Here is a 19,124-nt window from a genome sequence, read left to right as displayed (position 1 = left end):
AATAAAAATATTCCTGGTCTCCCAGGACTGCAGCAATACAACACAGGCAAAATGAACCTGCCCTAAATCAGCAGCATCCTGTCCAGGTCACGCGGAGCCCTGTGGCAATCAGCAGCTGGGCAGCAGCTCCTGCCGCACGCCACCAGCGACCAGCGCGAACGTGCCGCGGCGGGAAGGGAGGGGACGCTGCACGGAGGGGCTCTGAAGGGCTGCGGGGCTGCGCCCCGCCCTGGGGGGCTGCAGGACCAGGCGGGGTCTCTGCCGCGGGCGGCCGTCCCCTGGCCCGGGCCGCTCTGCAGCCCGCCCGGGGTGCTGCGCCTTGGGGTGCCAACGGGCCTGGGGGGCTGCGCTCCGGGGGGCCCGGGGGTCTGGGGGGCCCGGAGGGCTGCACCTCGGGGGCCTGGGGGCTCAGGGGGCTGCACCTGGGGGTGCCCCGAGGGGCCTGGGGGGCTGCACACAGACTCCCGCGGGCCGGGCTAGCTGCACCAGGGTGCCCGTGAGGGGCCAGCCCCCGCCCAGCTCACAGCCGAACCGGCACACCGGGGTCACAACACAAGGACTGGCATGTCAGAACATTTATTAATTAAAAAAAGTGAAAATAACTTACTCCCTTTGCTGCACAAAGGGCTCAGTATAAAGAGCTCTGGCTTCTTAAGACACCCAGAAAAAGCAAGACCTCAGGTACCTTGTTCCTTGCCACCTGGGAGGACTGCCGTCTCCTGCTCCGGGGCACAGCCTGGCCCAGGGGCTGCCACCCAAAGGGACCAGGAGCGGGTGGCTGCTCAGAGCCCGAGGCTGGTCGCGGCAGGGCAGCGATGCGTGCCTGCCCACAGCTGGCTCAAGGGCCACGACAGACCCATGTGGAGGGCGCAGGGGCAAAGGACGTGGGGAGCACTGGCACTGGATGGTCTGTGGGCTGCAGCGTAGGAGGAGAGAGAAGCGGCTGCTTCTTCCCATGGTGCTGAGGGGGCTGTGGAGGCACAAATGGTGGAGCCGCAGGATGGCTGCTATCTGCAGGCAGCGGGAGGAAGAGGCCGACGGGAAGCAGCCCTGCCTTCCCCGCTGCCGCCTCAGACAAGGCTTGGCCTGGCGGAGCAGGAGCCGTTGCGGTTACTTGTCACACTCCATATCCTGGGCCCCCTCGGCACCCTGGTAGTGCATCTCACAGAACTCCTGGATGCGGCTGCAGGCCTCCAAGATCATCTCCTCAGGCACTGTGATCACTACGCGGAAGAAATTCGGGTACTCAAAGCACTGAAACGAGAAAGGACAAAGTTGGCGGATTAGCTGGGATGGTGCCAGCGTCTCAGAGTGCTGGTGGCCTTGTCAGGGCCACATGCTGTGTCGGCAAGTGAAGGTGGTCAGCGTGGGACAGAGACGAAGGACAGCTCTGGCTCAGCTCTGGCTCCCCTAGACTAGTTGGTCTCTTCCAAGCAAATCTCCCACCTCCATCTGTAAAACTGCTCTCAGTGCGGACATGCTGCTGTGGGCATCGCAGGGCAAAGGAGCTCTGTGCAGACTATGCGGGACAGTGCAGGGCCCAGGGAACGAGCTGGAAGGAGCTTGGGACTCCTCACCAAAGGCTTAGGGACGGAGAGTGCCAGATGGAGGATGACTGAGGCCCAGCCCAGATCTGGGCGCAGGAAGTGGAACAGGAAGGAGACTGGCTCAGGGCATGATGCTCTCAGCCTCCAGCCTGTCCCGCTGTTCACAGAGGTGGAGGGCTGGAAACAGGGGACACGAAAGAAAATAGGTGGGAGCAGGCCTGTGCCTCTGAGAGAGCTGCTGCACCGAGGAGGCGTGGGGCACAGACTTCAGGGATACAGTTCTGCCAAACTGGAAAGAGCAGAGCAAGTCTGGAGCTGGGAAGACCCTTGCAGCTCTACCACGGGCTGCTAGTGAGCCAGGGACTGCCAGTCTCCAGCCCGCCACACACCTGGAGCTCACAGCCGGCAGGTACGCGCTGTCACCACGGGCACCGCGCTCAGGACTCCCCGCCTGTCCCTGCAGCTCCAACCCGCACCGCTCCCTCTCCCCAGGCTTTGACCCTGCAGCTCCCCGCAGCTCTCGGAGCCGGACTCACCGTGGCTGGCAGACAGAACACAGACTGCTCCGAGATGAGCCGCTCAGTGAACTCCACGTCATTTTCGAACTCGGGGAAATGCTCCATCTCAATCTCAACCTGCAGCAGAGAGATGAGACATGGCAGCCAAGGTCGCCAGCATTACCAGCAGTGTCCCTGCTTACCCATGTGGCCCAAGAGCTGCTCACCCTTCCCAGCCAAGCACAGCTGCCTGCCCTCAACAGTTCTTACTCATCATTTGAACTGACTGGAATGTAAAACATTAACACTTAAATGAAAATTGAGGATTCTTTAAGTATCAATTAGTTACCCAAAGCAGCTAATTTCAGCTGTGAAACTGTAGTTTCACAGTTAAGGGCAACTTCAGTCAAAAGCTGATTGCGAAGATACAGGAAACAATTAGAAATGAAAAGCAATAAATAAGACATTGAAAAAGAACTTGAGAGAGAACTGTAGTCAATATGCATTAATAATTCTGTCATGCAAGAAATCCATAGTCAAGCAAAAGGGATTGAAGACTAATTAATGGATAAAAAAAGATAACAAGGCACAGAATACTAAGAACAAAATAAACCCTGGATTTGAAACCAGCTAGAAGATGGGATGATAGAATGGATAAATGATGTAGAAAGGCTGAAATGGTCAATAAATATTTCTGTTCTGCATTTGGAAAGAAGGAAGCTTTCCCCTTATCATATAAGGACGGTGACATTCTGGCCATCTGTTTATAACCAAAGATGATTTTAAACATCTCAGGAAAATATTTTTTTAAAAAAAAGGTGAGAGAGAACTTGCATGCAAAAGTTCTAAATGAGTGAGTAGAAGAAACCTCTCACCAGCTGATTTCATTTGAAATAAATGTTCAGATACTGCAGAAATGCTAAAGGTCCGAAAGAGTTTTAGTGCTGTCCCATTACACAAACAACATAAGCAGAATGACCCATGTAACTCTGGGTAAAACTGAAAACAGGGTCAAGCGATAAAGATTTATCTACAGAACGTGAGTGAGATTGACTCTGCACTCTGCAGTACTCTCCAGCTCTGGTCCCAAATTTTTTAAAGCTACTGAAAAACTGGAAAAACTGTGAGAGACAAAACATTTCAAAAACATGTTAAACTTAGAGACTTAAAGGTCTTAGTTGAGCTTGCTGAGATGAGAAAATGGAAATTTCTACATTGTAGAAGGTAAAAAAATACTAGGTATGGAGAAAGGCTGAAAAAGAGGCAACAGCATAGGCAGGAGACAGACGTGCTAGTAGGAAGAAGGGTAGTCTTCAACAGCAAGCACGGTAATCTGACGGGGGTGTAGGGGCTTCCCATCTTCTAGCTGGTTTCAAATCCAGGTGAAATAACACTGTCTTGCCAAGTATGAGCTACTGAGTTCTATACAAAGGCAAGAAGGTAAAATGTACTAGCCTCTGCTGTGTGTGCAGTAGACATCCTGCTCTGGCCTTCCGAAATGACAAAGGGATGGACCTACTGCAGTGGGTAGTGTGAGGATACACAGTACCAGAGTCCTGGCGCCAAGCACTAACCTGAGGCCATTAACAAGGCACTGGAAAAGAGACCTAGTGCGAGTGCTGATGATGTGAAAATGGCACGTCACCCTCCTCACTTACCATGAGGTACATGGCTCCTGCAGGCCGGACAGGCTGGAGGCCAGGGATAGCTGACAGGGCAGCATAGCAAAGGTCAGCATTGGACTGAAAACCAGAAAGGAGAAAGTTCAAAACAGGAGAAATTCCAGGAAGCAGCTCAGCAAATGGAAGCCAAGCTCCGGGCCAGGACCACAGACAGGTTTGCCCACTGCAAATAAAGGGGCAATGAATGCAAATAGCACTGGTGATCATGGCCTTGAGTATGGGAGGTGTGACTGAGCTGAGCTCAGCAAGTCGGTGCCAAACCTCCCACCCCCTGCGCCTGCCTGTCTAACCCTGCTCCGACTGCAGGGCTGCCTGAAACTTGTCACAGCGATACTGCTGCCCTACTTACTGTGTCTCCTGCTAGGATTTGATTTGTTGGGCTCTTCTGGTCACAGACAGGACTTCTGCCCTGCCCTTTGAAGCAGGAGACGATGGGCTAGAAAGACACAGCTCCCCCAAAACAACAATTCATGAACAGACTTTGCTGGTCTGTTACAGTCTGTTTACCTTGAGGATGCTGAGGGTGTTGTGGTAGAACTCAGGGGGTGTTCGGTGCAAGATATGTTCCAGTGCTCCTTGGACAATTGTACAAGGCCCTAAGATCCTCTGACTGAGTCTTAGAAGGCCATCCCTGATCTGAAAAAAAACACAGTGACATTTGCAGCTCAGAGACTTTTCTTTACTGAAGAAAAAGCTCCAAGGCCTAATGTCTGCATTTCTGCAGCTGTTCATAGAGGGCAGCTTGTATCTCTCTCCTCAGTGGGCATACAGAGCACCTCAGAACACTTGCTTGGCTATATTCCACATGTTTGCAGACTATTCTCAACATCATTCTATGTGTCTGAGTTGCAAATCAAGATACCAACAGAGACCACTTTTGGAGCTTCCCAAACTGACCTAAACAGTCTGGAATACAGCTAATACAAACAGAGCCAGAGCCATTGCAAAATATTTTGCTTTTGCCTTAGATTTGGGCCACTATCCACACTTTCATCAAAGCCAGCCAGGGAGAGCCAATATTAACTCTTCTGCTCACTCAGTTGCTCCTCTCTTCTCCCTCTTTCTGTGCTGAAAGGCCTCTAGGTGGAAAGGCCACTGCAGGAGGTGGGTGTTCTTGTAACACAGTCGGACAAATAGCCAGGTAAAGCACTGGCTGCACTGCATGGTGCTTTGTTCCCACTTGTAAGAGAAACCATGACAGAGCACATAGAGACCACACACGGACTTCACATGCTGGGTAAACAATGCAACACCTTCAGCGCACACAGTAACTGCCTGGGAAGAGAAGCACACGAACAGGACAAGGCATACATGAAGCAGCAGAAACAAGGAGTATGTTAGAGTGCAGATGTAGGTACCAGGCCATGTACCAAAGCAGATGGCATAAGGAAGGGCCATGAAAAGTCTGAGAGTGTGGAGAAACGTCAACAACAGGGTGACACACGTGTGAGAGCAAAAAAGCAGTACATGCCTGTATCAGCTAAGGCCTTGGTGACACACGCACTGAAGACACTGCAATGACAGTGATGCTTGGCGGTTCTCACCTCATTACCAAAGATGTCTCTCCTGTCATGGATCAGGATCCAGCCCATGCGCCAGCCAGGGACGAGCCACCGCTTTGCCAAGCCGCCACAGGACAAGATTGGCACATTGGTGCTGAGAGTTGCAATAGGTTCGTATTTGCAGTCAGCAAACACCTGTGGTACAGGAGGCTGTGTTAGGGCTGTTATCTTCTCCCCACTTGCTGAGAGAATTGAAAGGGGGAGGCTATGTGCATGAGGCACTACAAGAAGAAGGGAGGCAAGGAAGTCATGGGAAACTGATGGTGAAAGCCACCAGCTCCAAGGTATGAACATGGTAAGTGCACTCACATGGGAGTGAGCCATCTGAGAAGAGGAAAGGAGCTGGACATGAGAAGTACTGCCTGCGACTGTAAATTACAGGACTGGGAGAGTCAGGCATGGACTCAGGCACAACACAGGGAAGCAGAGCTGTCACTTGCCTCTGGAGAGCTGGCTGCCATGGCCAAGGTACATCAGAAAGGACAGGCAGTGCAGGGGTGCAAAGGTCTGTGACAGACACTCACCATGTCTCCGTAGATCTCATCAGCGAGGATGGGCACGCACTGTCTTGAGGCCACTGTGGGAGAGAGGGCATTCAGCCTGGCCATCCTGCATCCTCCATGGGAGCAGAGGGTCCCTGTTTCCTTCCTGCAGCCTGTACGCTTGGATGGGCCAAGCACTAGAGAGCCCTGCTAGGCCTACTTCTGCTCTCACCTGTGGGAGCAGGCAGCACAGCCCCCCCCGACCGACAGTGCCAGGGCACAGCAGCCATGGGGCTGCCTGTGAAGCCAGAGTGGGGAAATGAGCAGTCCAAGACACACAGGACATTTGGGAAAGAACAAGGCACAGGCCGTGCCTGTCCTTGCCCGGGCAAGGCCTTCACCCTGACGAAGCCCTGCTCCCTGGGCTGGAGCCAGTCATGCAGGAGAGGGGCAGATCCCGGGGCCACGGTGCTGCTTGGCTACAGTGCTCACCCTGTGCAGGCTGACAGCCATGACCCTGCAGAACCACAGCAGCTTGGTCAGACACCGGCCTGCAGCCCTGCACCAGCTGCAGACAGGCAGTCTCACCTGCCAGGATCTTCTGGAGGTGGCTCTTGCTGAACACAGAGCCACAGGGGTTGGACGGGTTGTTCATGATGAGACAAGCTGTCTTCTCATCCACCAGAGACTCCAAATGCTTCAGATCAATTTCCCAGGACTTCTCCGGCTAGTGAAAAGAAGGGAAGTAAAGCTGAGGAACTGGGCTTGTCACACAGGATGAGGTGTGACCAGGTGTCCAGGGCTGTTCAAGTCGTCTTCACCCACTTCCTAGGCAGGGCCAGAGCATATCTGGGAGGCAGAAATATCAGGGCTGCCCCTTCTAGCCTGCCACCACTTACCAAGAGGTTGTAGAGCTTGACTTCAATCCCCATGGACAGTGCCAACGTCTTGTAGAGGGAGAAGCCGGGCCGCGGCACTAGGATGTTCTGGCCTGGATTGGCCAGCACCGCCAAGGCAAGCTCTATGGCCTGGCTGCAGCCGCTCGTTAGGATGACGTCCTGCAGAGAGCAAACGGGAGCGAGTGGAACGTGCAGCCAGACCAAGGAGCCCCAGCCACGTGGGAGTTGCTAAGTGCCCCAGGCTCTGCCAGATGAGAGTTTTTCAGCCAAAAAAGCTAGTGCAGAGCCTGACTGAAAGCCGGAAGCCTCCACCAGCTGGGGAGCTCAGCCTCCTTCCCCGAGGAGGGCGGCTGAGAGAAGCCCAGGGCAAGGGATGGGAGCTGCGGGAGATCGGTGCGGGACGAGGTCACAGACTGGCCTGAGGCCCCACAGCTGGGCGGGGTGGGGGGATGGTGGTGAGAGCCCCCCCAGTGCACGGTCTCAGCTCAGGCAGCAGCACCCTGCCTGCACTGCGCTGGGGTGCTTCAGCCGGTGCCAGTACCTGGGCCTCCAGGGGTGCCTCCGGGCAGCTGTAGTATGCAGCAACCGCTTCCCGGCACGACTGGTAGCCTGGGGAGAGAAGAACCAGACAGGAACGGGAGGTTTTTACCCAACGTTCCCTGTGTTTTGCAAGGACAAGGCTCACAGCTGCCAGCCCAGCCAGGCCACCCATCTGTTGGTGACACTTGCCCAAGGTGCAGCAGGAGGCTGACACGCAAGTGTTATTACATGACCCCCACTGCCAAGTGATGGCACAAGGGCAGTCCTCCCTGTCCTGGGTTCCTCAGTGTCACCAAGGGGAGGGACTCTCGCGAGGCAGGTGTGATCCATGCTCTGTGAACGCTGTTTGCACTAACTACTTGCAAACAAGGCTCACGTTCTCCATGAAGACAGGGAGCACAAGGTGAGTCCTGGCCAAGGCAGACCAAGAAGGAACTTGGTTGTAATCTGTGGCAGGGAGACACAGTTCAGAGCCCTGCTGCGGTGCTGAGACCCTGCCTGCCCTAAGGGCTGGGGGGGGGGGGCAGGGGGCAAGCACAGCTTCTCTGGGGAGCTCTAGGCCTTCAAGGTACCTCAGGGAAAGCACCTATACGATGCCCACTCACAGGGAGGGGTGCTCATGGTGTCTGGGGGATGCAAACGCTTGTGTGCCCGTGAGAGTACTGGCGAGGGCAGCTGCAGGAGAGATGTGTGGGGGCTCCACGTCCATGCCATGGGGTGGGAGCTGGCACATGTCTTCATCCTGCCCTCACAGCCGTGTCAGCTTACCAACAGATGGAGCATAACCGTTGTAACGTCCCGAGTCCAAAACCTCCTTCACAGCCTGGGTGACCTCATCATTTGTGGGAAGATTTCCAAAGACTGTCGGGTCTCCTTTTGGAAAATTGAAAAATAGCAAAGTTATCACTGATCTGTGACTGGCATAGAGCTGTGTGGCAGCCTGGCATGTCCCTGGGTATTCCCACAAGCTTTGTGCTTCAGACCCCCGCACTCTGCCAGCCCCACAGTCCCCCCACCGCCCAAAAGCTCCAGCCGCAGCACCAGTACTTACCTAGGGACAAGGAGATCATGGCTTTCTTTGGGTTGGGCTCCACCTTCATGCTGTCTACGATGGCTCGGACAGGATTGAAAGTCTTCTTTGACATTTCAGAAGCCCTGACAGCCCACCTTGGCTTCCGGCCCTTCACCTTCCCCAGAGACATGTTGTTCCCATTGGTATTGAGATGAACGTCCAGCACAGGAGCGCGATCACCGTGGCCATTCACTTGGATCAGGTATGAGTCCATCCTGAGAGCTGTCAGTGGGAGACGGATTTCCTGGGCTTAGCTAACATAGGCCAGACAAGGGTTCTGCCCATCTGGGGACACAGCCCACGGCTCTCCAAAAGTAAGACTTTTGAAAGCTGTCAGACCCTACCTACTGCCCGTGAGCAAGTCAGTCAACAGCAGCAAATAGAGCTGTACTGAGGGCCAAGGTGGTACGAACTCCCACACGTAAGTGAGAGCAAGATGCGGCAGGACAGAGACAGGCATTCTCTGTGCCTACCGTGGCTTGCTGTGCTCGGGAGGAGCCGCCCGCACTACAGCCACCCGCCAAGAGTTAGCGGCCTGTTGTAGTCACTGCTCGACTGCAGATCCAACGTTCCACTGACAGGAGGGCCAGATCACTCCCCTGCAGCTACCAGCTTGCAGACCTCAAGCTGTAACCACAAGGATCAGCCAACTATGTGTGTTTGTACCTGGAAAGTCCCTTCATTTTGCAGACACAAGCTCAGTGCTGTTAAAATCAAATCTCAGATACCAAAAATGTACTGCTGATCCCATGCTCTCGGAACATACTGGGCAATGTCAGGATGTGGGGTACAGACATTTGCCTCCGTCAGCAGAGCAACAGAGAGGAACGGGCTAGTCCAGAGACCCTCAGTCAGAGGGCACTGCCTAGGAAATGGAGCAAGACTGGCAGAGCCAGGAGAGTCATCAGGGAGCTGACACTGCCCCAGGCAAAGGGTTTGTAGTCCTGCCCAAGGCTGGGTAATAAGCAAGGCACAGCAGAGGAAAAGCTGCCTTTCTAGGCCTCAACAAGCACACCTGCAAGTAACTTAGGCACCTGAGCACGCAGCACAAAGCACAAGCCAGTCCCAACCAGCCAAAGCCTTACTCAAGAACTGCTGCAGACTTAGGGCTTTCCACCTGCAGAAGATTAGGGACAGGGCACAGGGCAGGCAGAGACCTCCTGGGCCACTGAGCTCATTCTTGCTGTCACCAGCAGCCTGTCTTATACTCCTGCCATAAGTTGCTTGCACTCTGTGACCATACTGCCCTATTCACCTGCTCTGCTGAAAGGCAATTCGCTGAACTGTGGCCCGTTCCTGACAGAAATTAGCCCCGTGGGCAGCCAGATGCTATGCTCACGGGTATTCAGGACACAGCAGACAAGGCAGAGAGAGCTACCCCTTCCCCACTGCAGACACACTGAGCTGGAAGCATTGTAGCATCCAAGCTGTAGCATCCTGGCAGTCCAAGCAGGATTTGCAGTCTGAACTAATACCTCACCATTTCAGTGAGGTTTGCACCCAGGGATGTCCCATGCTGCTGCAGTTACTCTGCCAGCAATGCCTTGTTAGCCTATTTATGGCAAATGAGGCTGATCTAATGAGGCTGGTGGTCACAAAGCAAAAACTTCAGCTTCCTTGTTGCAGGTACCTTCTGTGTCTCCTTTCCGCGAGGAAACGGAGCTGAGGAACGACACAGCACAGCTGCCTCAAAACTGAGCACAGAGATGAGCTATACACCCCAGTTCCACAGGAGGGATGAGTCCCAAATGCACAGGGCAACGTCTATCCCAGCAGAGCCTTCACAACACCCACCAGTACAGTCCTTGTGGGAAGGGGAACTGCATAGGCAGGCAGAATGGATGCCTTCACTGCATGATCCCCGCTCTTCCCCCCCAGAAAAGCAAAGTACCAGAGGATAGTACTTTACCTTCTACAGCACAGAGAGGGAGACGCCAACGAGCTTGGAGCTCCAGTCCCTACCCTTCATCCAGGACAAACTGTTTTGAGAAGAAATTTCTGCAAATTCTCACCCATGAAATAAGCCCCAAAACTGGGCGTTAGGTTTGAATACTCTAGCCATTGGCTGGCAGAGAGGGCTGCACTCCCCACCCAGAAATGCCCTCTCCTCCCCACTGTAACGGTGTTCAAACACCCGCAATCTGCCTGCACATTAACTCTTTCTGTGGGCAGCCCGCAGAGAGGCATGGCTTGGCTCCTCAAAACCCTGGGCTGATTCCCTTCTGCACTACTTCCCTCTGTCCTCGAAGCCGGGGGGGCAGTGGGGGTCCCACAGAGAGGAGAGCTCAGCTATTCCAGCCCCAGCCCCTTGTAATGCACCAGGTGTGAAGTAACGGACACCAAAGCCCATGGAAAGCATTGGTCTGTCCTGCCCACCTCAAAGGCCATGGATCCCAATTTACTGTTGGACAGACATTTTGTGGCATCATTATACACAGGGGACATCTCCATAGGCTGAAGGGAGGCAGGCACTTCACAGGTAGCATCTGGGATGCACCAGGACCTGAAGAGTTAAAGGAAGCCCAAGGTGCCCTGTTTTTTTTGTCGCAAGGCCCAGACTCATCATTTTTGGCACATAACGGGGGTGATGCAATTCCTCCTTTTCTGATGGTTCTGCACAGTGCAGATGACACCACTCCACAGCAGGCCCCTTTCTTTAAGTGATGTGAAACCTGTGCCCTTCTGCCCTTTGCCTGCTACAGGCCTGGAGTATGTAAGCGAGAAGTCTGCCTGCATCCTCCCTGCCCTGCCAGGGCTGTTCCAAGCCTTCCCCTATCACCCCGGCAGCAAGTGCCTAGAGATCAAAGAGCTGCTCAGGGGCAACGGGGAACCTGCTAATCTCCTTGCAAACAGACTGCTGACGCCTCCGTTGCAGAGGCCAGCGGTCACGGTGATTTTGTCTGCTTACACCCACTGCTGCGCGGGAGGAGGGAGGACCAGCCGTGCTCAGCCCATGCCCACTGCACCACCAGCAGCAAGGCTGCCTCTCCCCAGGCCCGGGCAGAAGCCCCCTCCCTCAGTCCTGGGGGCTGTGGTGATGCTGTTGGGGAGTCACGACTCCCCAGCCGGCTCCAGTGCTGCGGCGGGCACTGCTGAGGGCACAACGGGGATGGCAGGGGCCAGACACAGGTGCTGGAGACAGGCTGGGAGGTGGCTGCGTGCAGCCGGCGTGTCTCAGCCAGGGTCCCCAGGCGCTCAGGCCTCCCACAGCAGCCACCCCTAGGGGCTTTGGACAAGGAATTGTGCCTTTCAAAAACATTTCACCATGAAACATCTTGTCTCAAAGCCACTTGGGCTCTTTTCTGCTCAGAACTACACAGTTCCAGACTATTTTCTCTCTTCTTGCTGAAGCCTGACACACGAACACCTTCAGGACCTTCTCCAAGCACTTCAGGGTTATTTTCCAGCTCCCCCAGCCGGCCCCATCCCATGGCACGCTACAGTCCTGCCAGGGTTGTGTGTGGCACAGGGAGGCCTCAAGGACACGGCTGCGGGTTCTGCCTAGCAACGACCCCTGAAGCTGATGCAACCTGGAGCTCTACCTGTAATGCTGCGCTCGGCAGTGGGGCTCAGGGGAGGGCAGGGTGGAAGTCTGCTGCCAAAGGGGAAAACGTGCTGCTGAAGAAACGGGCAGCCCCAGTTACATAAGGCTGGGGACCTGACCAGACTGGGGAAGGACACAGTGCCGTGGGGGCACGGGGTTCCTTCTGCTGTTGCTGTGCCCTTCTCCCCTCCCCGCCTAACTCCTGTCCTCCTCCGGGCGCTCTCGCGCAGGGCCCGCGGCTCTGCACCATCCCGTGGCGCCCGGAGCTCCTGGGGCTGAAGCAGGCGCATTCAGCTCGGCGCTTCAGGCCCTGCCGATGCGGCCACGCACCCCTGCTAGGCGCAGTGAGAGGGGCGGACAGAGCCTGCAGGCTGCACTTCTGCCAGCAAGGCAGCTGGTTGTCTTGACTGTCAAGACCTCCAGCACCCACACCAGCCCCGACTATCTCCCCCTACCCCCCAGCCTGCTCCTCCGTCTCAGTAGCTCTCCCCGTGGACCTCTTACTGCATATCTCTGCAGCTCCCTGTGTCTTCTGTAGCTGGAGTAACTGGTTGCGGCAGAGACCTTTTTTTCTCTTTCTGGTGGACGGAGAAACTGATGACGACGTCAGTGTTTCTCTGGCGCTGCCTCGCTGTCACCAGGACTGCTCGGAGGCCTGTTTCTGTGAACAGAGGACAAACCAGTGAGACTGATCAAGCAGCTCCCTCTTCCAGGACCAGCCACGAGCACAAAGCAGGATTGGCAGCTCCAGGGGAGCAAAAGCTCAAGCACCACCGCACTGGCAAACCTGTGTCCCTGCCAGGCTGCGGGCAGCACATGTGCCAGCAGAATTTTGCCTTTGTGCTCCGCAACCCCCCTTCAGCGTGTGCTGCACCCTTCCAGGGCGCTGACCTCTGTCTCTTACCAACCGGCACACTGCATAGACCCCCCCGAGTCAATTACAAACCACTTTACAAGTTACCTCCTCATGTTCTGCATTTCTTTTCAGCGATTTCTGGCTGCTCCTTTCTGAAACACATACAGCCTTAACCAATTCAGGAGCTGCTCTCCATCAATATACACGTAGCCTAATCTCTGCTTGGTCATTCCCAGTTGAGTCAGCTCTCAATAAGCAAATATGCGATTTTTTTTCTTTTCTTTTTAAATTCATTTCCTATCAATCCCTCGTGTAGATGAGCAAACAGCCCCAAACATTCCTTGGCTCTAGTGAATTCTGTGACTGTTCACAGATCTCAAGACATATTTATCTTTATAAAGCAGTGAGAGACAAACCTTCTTTGTTACAGGTCAGCTCACATGAGCACTCTGAAAATGAAAATATTCACACTTAAATTCACACTTTTGGTGTAGGCAGGGCTGCTGTGTCAAATCTGCAGACATTTGCATGAGTCTCCACTCAAACCACGACTATGTATGGTTGTGCCTCCAGCAATCCTAATTGCCCAGCTTTAACCTGAAATGGAGCATAGCACCAGCTGTCTCTTTGTGGAAGCAGAGCAGAAACTAAGCTCCAAAAAAACGCAGCTAGCTTCTTCAAAGCCATGCAAGCCTTGTATTTTCAGAGCCAGAAAGACAGCACAACTCACGCAGAGCAACTCAAAGCCAGTGAGTAACTGGAAAGTTGCATTGTAGCTACTGTATCTAGCTGCCTGCAAGTAGGATCAATTTTGATTTGACCTCAGAAAGAAAAATGTGAAAGAGACCAAAAGGGACATTACTACAATCTAGCTAGGGATGCTTCATTCCGGAAAAGCAGCCCGTGTAAAGCAGGCGGCTTGCACGGTGCTCCAGCCCCGCCGTGAGCTGGGCTCCGGAGAGGGGAGCTCCAGCCGCTGGGTCTTGTCTCATCTCTGCACTCGCTGCCTTTGGAGCAAGGTGACTCGCGCTTCCCACGCACACAGGCCGCTGCAGCGGGAACAGTGGTGCTCTGGGCAGTCATTCACATCTAGGCTTTGGGACAACTCTCTCCTGCTGCGTGTCCTGGGCTGGGCTGAAAACAGCTGCATTAATACACTTGCCTTAATGGACACTATCTCCCACCATGGCAATCCCTCTCTGCTAAGAAAATTAGGAAATGCAAAGACCAAACTCTTTCATGACCATGGCATGACATGGGCCTCCCGCAATACCACTGCCTGAGGAAGCTGAACGTCTGCAGCTGGCAAATGCAGTGCTACAGTCAGATGCCAGCTGTACTGGGAAATCCAGATCTCTCTCCACAGCCACGGACCTCTGCAGCACTGGGAAGGAGTCCAGCAGCTGAGAGTCACCTTGCACTACCAAGCCTGGGCCCTAAGCCCCTGTGCAGGACACTGCCAAGGATGCTGAGAGAAGCAAGGAGCAGCCCAGGCTTGTGCAGACTCGGGGGCGAGGGAGCTACAGTGAAGATGAGTCACAGGCCCTGCCACAGCTGCTGCAAGGAACGCTCCAGGCAGTGCTGGGGTCAGCAGCTCCTGGGTGAAGGCACAGCGCAGAGAAACATCTTGCCCAGCCTTGCTTTTTGCTTACAGCCAGGCAAACATTGTGTAAGCTCATACCCCGTGTTTGAGCTGTGACTTCTGAAATTCAAGCCGTTGCACGGTCCGCCGCGGCAGCTGCACCCCGTGATGGCCTTGAAGCTGCAGGACAGCGACCAGCCAGTGAGGGTGGCAGGGAGGGAGGCACGGCGGCCCCGCGGAGCGAGGGGGTGCCACCGGCTCAGGGCCATCGAGGGGGCAGCACCAGCCACACCTCCCCTCAGACAGCACAGACAGGCCGCCCGCTCGGACTGAACCCAAGCCCCAGTGATGGAGACCCGCCATCTGGCCAACCAACCCGCTCCAACAACAACGGCTCTTCTCATTAGAAAGTGGCGTTTTGCTTTTTTTGATGTCTAAAATGCATGTCTTTTGCTTCAAGTTAAGCTCACTGCTTCTTGACCATGCCCACAGCAGATAAGGAGAACAGGATGCTCCCCTCCTCTTGACAGCAGCCTTTACAAGTTTGCAAGTTAAGATGCCTCCCCTCTGTTCGGTTAAATGAAAGGACTAGGGTCACTCTTTTCTTATAGGTTATATTCTAGACTTTTCTTTTGCTTTCCTCTGGATCCCCTCCAGCTGATCCACTCATTTCTGCAAACAGTGCGCAAGACTGGACCACAGCCACTGGAGGCCAAACCAGCACTGCAGAGGGCAGAAGAATTTCTTCACATGCCCTCCGTGTGACATTTCTGTTTATACATCCCAGTGATATTAGTTTTTTTCGCAACAGGATGACATTGTGGACTTGAGTTCAGTTTGTGATTCACCATAACCTCCGGTTCCTTTCTGCAGCACTGCTGCATCGTCATTTTGCTGTGCTCATTGTTCCCATGATTATTTATTTACGTAAGACAGTCGATAAATCTGGCTGTAATGGTCAACAGTGACTGTGCCGCAGCTCCCAGCTGCCTCACGCTGGAAAAATATGAGGCAGTTCATGACTCCCGCCTTCCACTTCGCCCTCCAAGTTCCCAGGGAGGGCACTGAACCAGGTTAGTGCTCCTGGCCCACAGCAAGCCAGGGCAGGCCCTTCCCTCCCATTAGCGCAGCAATGACATCAGGAGCAGCTGGAAACAGAAGAGCCAAAAAGAAAAAAAAAGAAAAAGAAAAAAGAAAATGAGACGCCAGAGGCAACCATGCCCTGACTTTCCTGTTGCTCTCTTCTGTTGACTGCTACTTGTTGCAGTGAGAACAGAAACCCGTAAGATGAAGCTGACCAACCTCAGCTAGTACATCAGCTATGCTAATTTAGAGCATGAACAAAGCACTTTGTTAACAATTCCTGTGCATCGATCTAGATACAGTAACTGGAGAAGAAGCTTGACCCAATTCTACAATACTCCAAAGTTTATATCTCACTTGTTAGCTGCAAACACTCTAATAAAACACCTAATGCAACACAAAGTCAACGGGCAGCATTTTCCAGCTTTGTGTCTTGCTTCGAACAAGTAATTCCAGCACATCACAAATTGCAAAGACACCTTAGGCTCAGCTTGCAGGATGACCAGCAGCAACACTCTGCACAAGGAACACTGTTACTTCATACCTTCTTATGACTCAGGCTTATGTAGTTTGTGTCCTTCCCGCGGTAGTTAAAAGCTCTACTAAGCAAAATGGCATTGCCCACAGTCCTCAAATTACCCAAAGGATTGCTGCAGCTTTTAAGCTCATCCCGTGCATAGCAACGTGGAGGCTTTGGTTCTGACACAGTAATATGAGCGATGCCACATGCATACACTAAGAGGCAACAGCCTCCCTGCTGAGCTGCTGCACTGTCTACAGGATCCCTGTTCTCGGTTCCCCATAGTCTCCCCATTTCCTAACCTCTCCTCATCACAAAACTCCTGTCCCCTCTGGCTGAACTGGGTTTAACAAGGAGTTTGGGGGGTTGGCTTCTCCCTTATGCCAAAACTAGGTAAATTTTAAGGTGAGCATGCAGATCTTTTGCCCTTCATGGAGAAGAGATGGGGGGGGGGGGGAAGTTTCCCACTGTGCTGAGGCTGAAATAGTCTACAGGGTTGTCGGTTTTGCTCCTGCAAGGACAGAAGCGCGAAACAATCTCACTGTTGCCACCAAACTTGCAAATAGATGGAGTGTATTTCTGCACCTTAGTAACAAACTTGGACCACTCGGGGCAACTGTTCATACTCTGTGGCTGAGACGTCATGGTGTAATCTCATTTCCCTGATAGTCTCTGTGTCCTTAAACGCAACAAAAATACTTCTTTGCAACCCTAAAGCTTTTCGAGACAGCATTCAGACTCCTGGCTAGAGGAGTTCTCTGCCTGTGGAGTCTTCTGTTTCCCTCTGTACTTCTAAATTGTCCTACTGTTTATTTTTTCCCATGAAACACAGAGTCACAGAAGGGTTGCGGTTGGAAGGGACCTCTGGCCATCACCTAGTCCAACCTCCCTGCTGAAGCGGGGTCACCTAACGCATCCTGAATCAACTCAGCCCTTCTTGTCAGCCCCAGGACGTGCTGACACCCGAACACGGGCCAGATGCCTTCCACTCGAGCAACGACCAAAAAACAAAGGAGAAATTCATCACCCGGCCGGCCGGAAGGCGACAGCTGGGCTCGGCAGCCTCCCCGCGTGGACGGCAGCCGCTCCCACTGGGCTGCGGGACATTGTTGCTCGTGGGAACGGGGCAGCCAGCAGAAAGGTCTCTTCCTGCTGTGTGAAGCGCCCTCCAGCAAAGAGGCGCAGAAGAGGTCTATGTGGTTCTGTATGGATAAATATAGGGCAACGCAGCTAAAGAAAATACCCTGAACGTGACTTACGCGGTGCTGAACTCGGACCGGGCAGTCGCACCACCGGACGGGTTCGGAGGCATTGCCGACCGCTCTCCGGAGCCGTGGGCTCCGCGCGCCAGGGCAGCCGGAGGAGCAGCAGAATTCACCAGGACAAGCGGCACAGAAAGAGGGGGCACCCCTGGAAGGCAGTCAGAGATGAGTATCAGATAAACACAAGAAAACACTTCTTTTCACAGCAGGTAGCGAACTTGAGGACCTTGCTACCGCAAGAGACCGTGAGGACAGACACTGTCAGCGAGCCCAGACAGGGACTGGACACGCTCAGGGACGAATGGCCACAAACAGGTGCCGAAGGGCCCCGGTGGGACGCACCGGCGGGGCCGGGGGCCCCCAAGGAACCGGGAAAGTCCCCCCGAGGGAGAGGGGACGAAAGGCGCCCCGCCCCGGCCGGCCCGGCCCCGCCGTGGGGCACCCCGCCCCGGCCACCGCCGCACCCCGCCCCGGCCACCGCCGCACCCCGCCCCGGCCCCGGCCCCACCCCGCGGGCGGCCGGGCCGGGCCACGGCGGAGGGGAGCGGCGGGCGCGGCCGGACGGGCGGTGAGGGCGGGCGCGGACCGGTTGGGGCCGGTTCGCCGACGCCGCTGTCTCCCCTCAGCGCCGCGCCGCGCCGCCGGGGCTGCTGGAGTGCCGCCGGTGCCGGTACCTGTGCACGGGCGGGGTGAGCGGCGGGGCGGGCGGGCGCGGCGGGGCGCGGGGCCTGCGGGCGGCCCCCCACCCTCCCACCCACCCACCGACCGCCCGACCGCCCGACCGCCGCGGCGCTCCGCCCCGCAGCCTGCTGCCCCGCGGTGGAGGCGCTGCTGGCCCTGCTGATCCTCGTCTGCGGCCCCGTGTCCCGCGGCGCCGTGGGCGGCTACGCCGGCGTCCCCAGCCCGGGCGGCGCCTACTGCTAGCAGCACGGCGGGGCGCACAGCGGCTTCGGCGGGGCGGGCGGGGAGCGGGCCCGGCGGCTGGACGGGCAGCTCCGCCTGCGGCAGCTGCCGGCGGCGAGGGCAGCCATGGCCGGGGGGGGGGGGGCGCTCGCGGCCTCCTCCTGCCTCCGCCCTGCGGCTGCCGGGGCGGTGCCCGCCTTGGCCGCTGCTCGAGTGCGGCCTGGACGCGGCGGTGGCGGTGGCGGTGGCGGTGGCGGCTGCCCGCTCCGTTCTGCTTCTTCCGCGAGCTGCAGGCGGTTTATAGCTCGCCCGTGTGGGGCGAGAGACAGGGAGCACCTGCACCAAAGCAAAGGCTACCAGGGCTTCAGGTGCGGCCTGCACGGGGCGGAGAGAGCTGCCGTGGCACAGCTGCTCGGCGCGGGCCTCGCCGTCCAGGGGTACAGAACAGGCTGCAACAAGCCAGCGCAAACGTGTGAGCACTAGAACGGAGCTCTGACACCGGCCTTTGTAACGACCGATGTGCCACCCCCGTGCTGAGATGGAGCAGCTCGCTTTTCCTCGCCTGCGGGGAGCGCACGCTCCGACAGGGAACAGCTTCAGATGAAGTAGAGCCGTGCTGTTCTTAACTTGAATTTGCATGGTTAAATCATTAGTGGACAGATAATTAGTCCCATGGATTGTCCTCATCTGGTGGCTGTCTCTCGGTAGGAATGACTCCGCCCGTAGTTGACTCCAGCAAGCTGCCTGCTCCGCAAGCTGCGCTCCCTTCCCTCCCCCTACGCGGGATGTCCTGTTCTGCTCCAGCGAGGTCTGTCTCGCTACGTGTTGCTGGCAAGACACCCTCCACAATGAAACAGGAATTAATAGATTCAGCTAATGAATAGATATGACAGATAAATATAAGAGGGATCCGATGTGCATCTCTTTTCTCACCATTACATATTTGAATGGTTTGTTCTTATGATGAGTACACGCAGCCTGATCTGTGACACAGTGCCTTCTTTTCAAACAGACTTGGGGATTTCATCTTTCTGTATGAAACGGTATCTTACATCGTGTATGCAGGAGTTTTGCTTGAAAAGACTCCTAGAGT

At 55.3% G+C, this 19,124-nt stretch overlaps 2 protein-coding genes across 7 annotated transcripts; one reads left to right on the top strand and one right to left on the bottom strand.

Annotated features, from left to right (window-relative positions):
- Nucleotides 1–560: 560 nt before the first annotated feature.
- Nucleotides 561–17,962, bottom strand: TAT (tyrosine aminotransferase). Of its 6 annotated transcripts, XM_064519901.1 has the most exons (14): nt 17,803–17,962; nt 17,126–17,276; nt 12,330–12,486; nt 8,261–8,503; nt 7,978–8,082; nt 7,211–7,278; nt 6,670–6,828; nt 6,359–6,497; nt 5,813–5,865; nt 5,271–5,423; nt 4,234–4,362; nt 3,703–3,786; nt 2,084–2,182; nt 561–1,254 (listed from the first exon to the last, which is right to left on the bottom strand). In XM_064519901.1, the coding sequence occupies exons 4-14, from the start codon at nt 8,493–8,495 to the stop codon at nt 1,111–1,113; spliced, it is 1,368 nt and encodes a 455-aa protein (XP_064375971.1). In that variant the 5' UTR covers nt 8,496–8,503; nt 12,330–12,486; nt 17,126–17,276; nt 17,803–17,962; the 3' UTR covers nt 561–1,110. The 6 variants fall into 6 exon arrangements, with proteins under 6 accessions (XP_064375971.1, XP_025960065.1, XP_064375973.1 ...); XM_026104280.2 differs by lacking the exon at nt 17,803–17,962 and having other exon boundaries at nt 17,126–17,516; XM_064519903.1 differs by lacking the exon at nt 17,803–17,962 and having other exon boundaries at nt 12,390–12,486; nt 17,126–17,516.
- Nucleotides 15,270–19,015, top strand: MARVELD3 (MARVEL domain containing 3). Its single transcript, XM_064519637.1, is given in 5 exon segments — nt 15,270–15,336; nt 17,934–18,198; nt 18,200–18,287; nt 18,289–18,348; nt 18,350–19,015. Coding segments are annotated over 5 exon segments (645 nt in total). The 3' UTR covers nt 18,515–19,015.
- The last annotated feature ends 109 nt before the right edge of the window (nt 19,016–19,124 follow it).

This window comes from Dromaius novaehollandiae, chromosome 13, assembly GCF_036370855.1.
Source record: "Dromaius novaehollandiae isolate bDroNov1 chromosome 13, bDroNov1.hap1, whole genome shotgun sequence".
NCBI classification, from domain to species: Eukaryota; Metazoa; Chordata; class Aves; order Casuariiformes; family Dromaiidae; genus Dromaius; species Dromaius novaehollandiae.
The sequence above is the reverse complement of the archived record's forward strand: the minus strand, read 5'-3'. Positions and strand labels throughout refer to the sequence as shown.

What these genes read in the sequence shown, in the direction of transcription:
- TAT (XM_064519901.1), bottom strand. Translation starts at nt 8,495, where the DNA reads ATGGACTCATACCTGATCCAAGTGAATGGCCACGGTGATCGCGCTCCT. An exon ending in CATGATCTCCTTGTCCCTAG is followed by an intron (nt 8,083 to 8,260) that starts GTAAGTACTGGT and finishes ATTTTCCAAAAG; the next exon opens with GAGACCCGACAGTCTTTGGA. An exon ending in AGGCACCCCTGGAGGCCCAG is followed by an intron (nt 6,829 to 7,210) that starts GTACTGGCACCG and finishes TGCTCTCTGCAG; the next exon opens with GACGTCATCCTAACGAGCGG.